At 57.8% G+C, this 2,628-nt stretch overlaps 1 protein-coding gene across 1 annotated transcript in view; it reads right to left on the minus strand.

Moving 5' to 3' along the window:
- Positions 1–1,247: 1,247 nt before the first annotated feature.
- NME3 (NME/NM23 nucleoside diphosphate kinase 3) overlaps positions 1,248–2,628 on the minus strand; it is a gene marked incomplete at its 5' end in the record, with an annotated part of 3,175 nt that continues 1,794 nt past the window's right edge. Inside the window, one exon of the mRNA XM_009278331.1 lies at positions 1,248–1,669. Coding sequence (XP_009276606.1) covers positions 1,552–1,669 — 118 coding nt within the window. The remainder of the gene's footprint in view (positions 1,670–2,628) is intronic.

A 2,628-nucleotide genomic window follows, 5' to 3' on the forward strand; every position in this document is an offset into this window, starting at 1 on the left:
TCACCGGCCGCCCGGAGAAGGCCCTGGAGGCAGGAGCAGCTCTGGCTGCGGCAGCGGAGGAAAGCCCCGGTCACCGGAGGGAGACCCTCCGTCCCCTCAGCGCTCGTTCCTGGGCCGCTGCTGGCGCTTCCCGGCTCGGCCCCGCCACCCTCGGGGCCAGCCCGGAGCGGGGAGCGCGGGCGAGTTTATTCTCTGCCCCCAGAGAACCGCACTCGTTCCCCACAGCTACGAAGCTGGGGAGCTGGAGAGCTGGAGAGAGACGGGCAAAACATCTGATGAAGCTGGGGAGCTGGAGAGAGACGGGCAAAACATCTGAGCCTGCACACAGGAAAGCCCCGGGGGACCTTGTTCCCTGGGTTTAACCGTGCCCCTGTTCCGCGGCAGGGTGCAACGTCGCTGCCCCTGCCCTTACGCTCCGGCAAGGCTGCGCAGGGAGCTCGGACACAACACAGCTCGGAGGAGTTTGATGTTCCAGGGAGAGCTCACAGCAGGGTCAAGGTGTTGTCCAACTGTTCCCGAAACCCTCCCGGCAGGGAGCTGACAGCTCCACCGTCAGACAAGGAAGATCTCAGGATCTGCCAGAGCTCTGTGCCAGGACTCCACAGCCTGCACTGCGCACGAGAGAGGACTAAATAGTCCTCCTAGTCCTTCCTGAGCCCCAAATCTACAAATCCTTCCCCACCCCACTCTTCCCCCTTCTGTTCCTGTGGTTTGCACAGTGCTGCCGCTTCCCTGGCGTGCGTCAGTTGCCGTGGAAGTACAGCATGAGACTGACCGTGCTGGGTCAGGCCAGGGGCCGTGCAGCCAGCAGCGGAGGCCCGCGGAGAACCAGAGCAGACCTGGAGAAGCCGCTCCCAGCACCCGGAGCCAGAGACACTGTGCGTTTAACAGCGTCTGGTGAATCGTCCTTCCATGGACTCGCTAATCACATCTGAAGCCAGGTGAACTTGCACCAGCCCTGGCACGCAGAGCTCCCACCGAGGGAGAGCGAGCACTTTGTCCTGTCCTTCATTCCTTGTCTTGGAACGAGCTCTTCCCCCAGGAGGGAACTTTCCCCCTTCTCCCATAGCAGCCTAATTCTTATTTAAAAGCCCTTGGTGAAGAACCTTATAGAAATGCAGGTAGATGGTATCGATCGCATCACCTTGCAGTGACCGGAGCACCTCTCCCAGCGGCGAGGAGCACACGTTCTCCTGCGCCAGGCAGGTCTGAGAACGCACAGGAACAGGCACAGAGCCCAGCTTTCACTTCAGTAAACCACCTTGAGCTACTTGGGATTGAAGATGCTGCAGCGAACAGAGCAACAATACACCAACTACTTACGATAGCAGAGAGAGAAAGAAAAGAAGTGGCTACTCTTGCAGGGAGCTGAGCCGCAGAGTTACACACACAGACCGGCTCCCAGGACCCCTCCACCCACACGCAGAACAGAAACCCCCGCAGCACGCGACACCGCAGCAGGATCCACAGCCAGTCCAAGCGGCTGCGATGAAATGGATGGAAACGCCCCGTGCCCAGGCAGGAAGACATACTTCCCTCGGGCTGCCCTTCTCACGCGTAGATCCAGTGCTCGGCCGTGTTCTCCCAGCAAGTCAGCTCCTCCGGGCGGAACCAGAGGGAGATCTCCTGCCGGGCACTCTCAACCGAGTCGCTGCCGTGGATCACATTCCTGTGGGGAAGAAGAAAGGGATCAGCCAGGACTAAGCAGAGAAAGGCAGGAGAGGGCAGCTGCAGCTTGGAAAATTTCACCTTGACCAATTTAATTAAACCGATTGAGCCAGTCGCATCCTACAATACTCTTTCCGACCGCACAGCCCTCCTCCTTCCACCTCGGGCTGTTCGTGGCTGAACACGGCTTAGGTCATGGATGTGCAGGAGCTGTCAGTTCCCAGCACTCCTTCCTCCTGTGATGAGGAACCATTTGTTTGCTACAGGAGGAGCTGCAAGTGGCTGTTGATCTGGGGTTTGCCTTGGTTTTATGTCAGTAATTCAAGTTTTGCCTCCAGATTTCCCTCACTCCTTTTGCCAAGGCAGGTCCATTGAAGCAGGTTTGGTGTCAGACACCGTGGAACAGAAACCTAATCCACGAGGGCTGCAGCCACCCGAGGTCACAGCCGGTGGATCTTCACTGGTGAAGAGCCCTAGCGCATGTAGAGCTCCCGCTTGGCTTTTGTTACAGACTCAGATGCCCGGTGGAGCTAGAGCAGCTCTCCAGGTGCCCTGCTCCCCCAGGAAAGGACTGAGAGGGCTCCTCCCTTCCTCTTCAGTCTGACAGTCCCGATTCCCCGGAGCAAGAGACAAGCAAACCCCACACGCTTTCAACAGAGAAGGCCTCAGGAGGCAGGAATCATAGAATCACTGAGGTTGGAAGAGACCTCTAAGATCATCGAGTCCAACCATCGACCCAACACCCCCATGCCCACTAAACCATGTCCCCAAGTGCCTCATCTACTCGTCTTTTAAATACCTCTAGGGATGGGGACTCCACCACTTCCCTGGGCAGCCTCTTCCAATGTTTAACCACTCAGTAAAGACATTTTTCCTCACATCCAATCTAAACCTCCCCTGGCGCAACTTGAGGCCATTTCCTCTCGTCCTATCGCTTGTTACTTGGGAGAAGAGACCGAC

Source organism: Aptenodytes forsteri, unplaced genomic scaffold (assembly GCF_000699145.1).
Source record: "Aptenodytes forsteri isolate BGI_AS27 unplaced genomic scaffold, ASM69914v1 Scaffold26, whole genome shotgun sequence".
Taxonomy (NCBI): Eukaryota; Metazoa; Chordata; class Aves; order Sphenisciformes; family Spheniscidae; genus Aptenodytes; species Aptenodytes forsteri.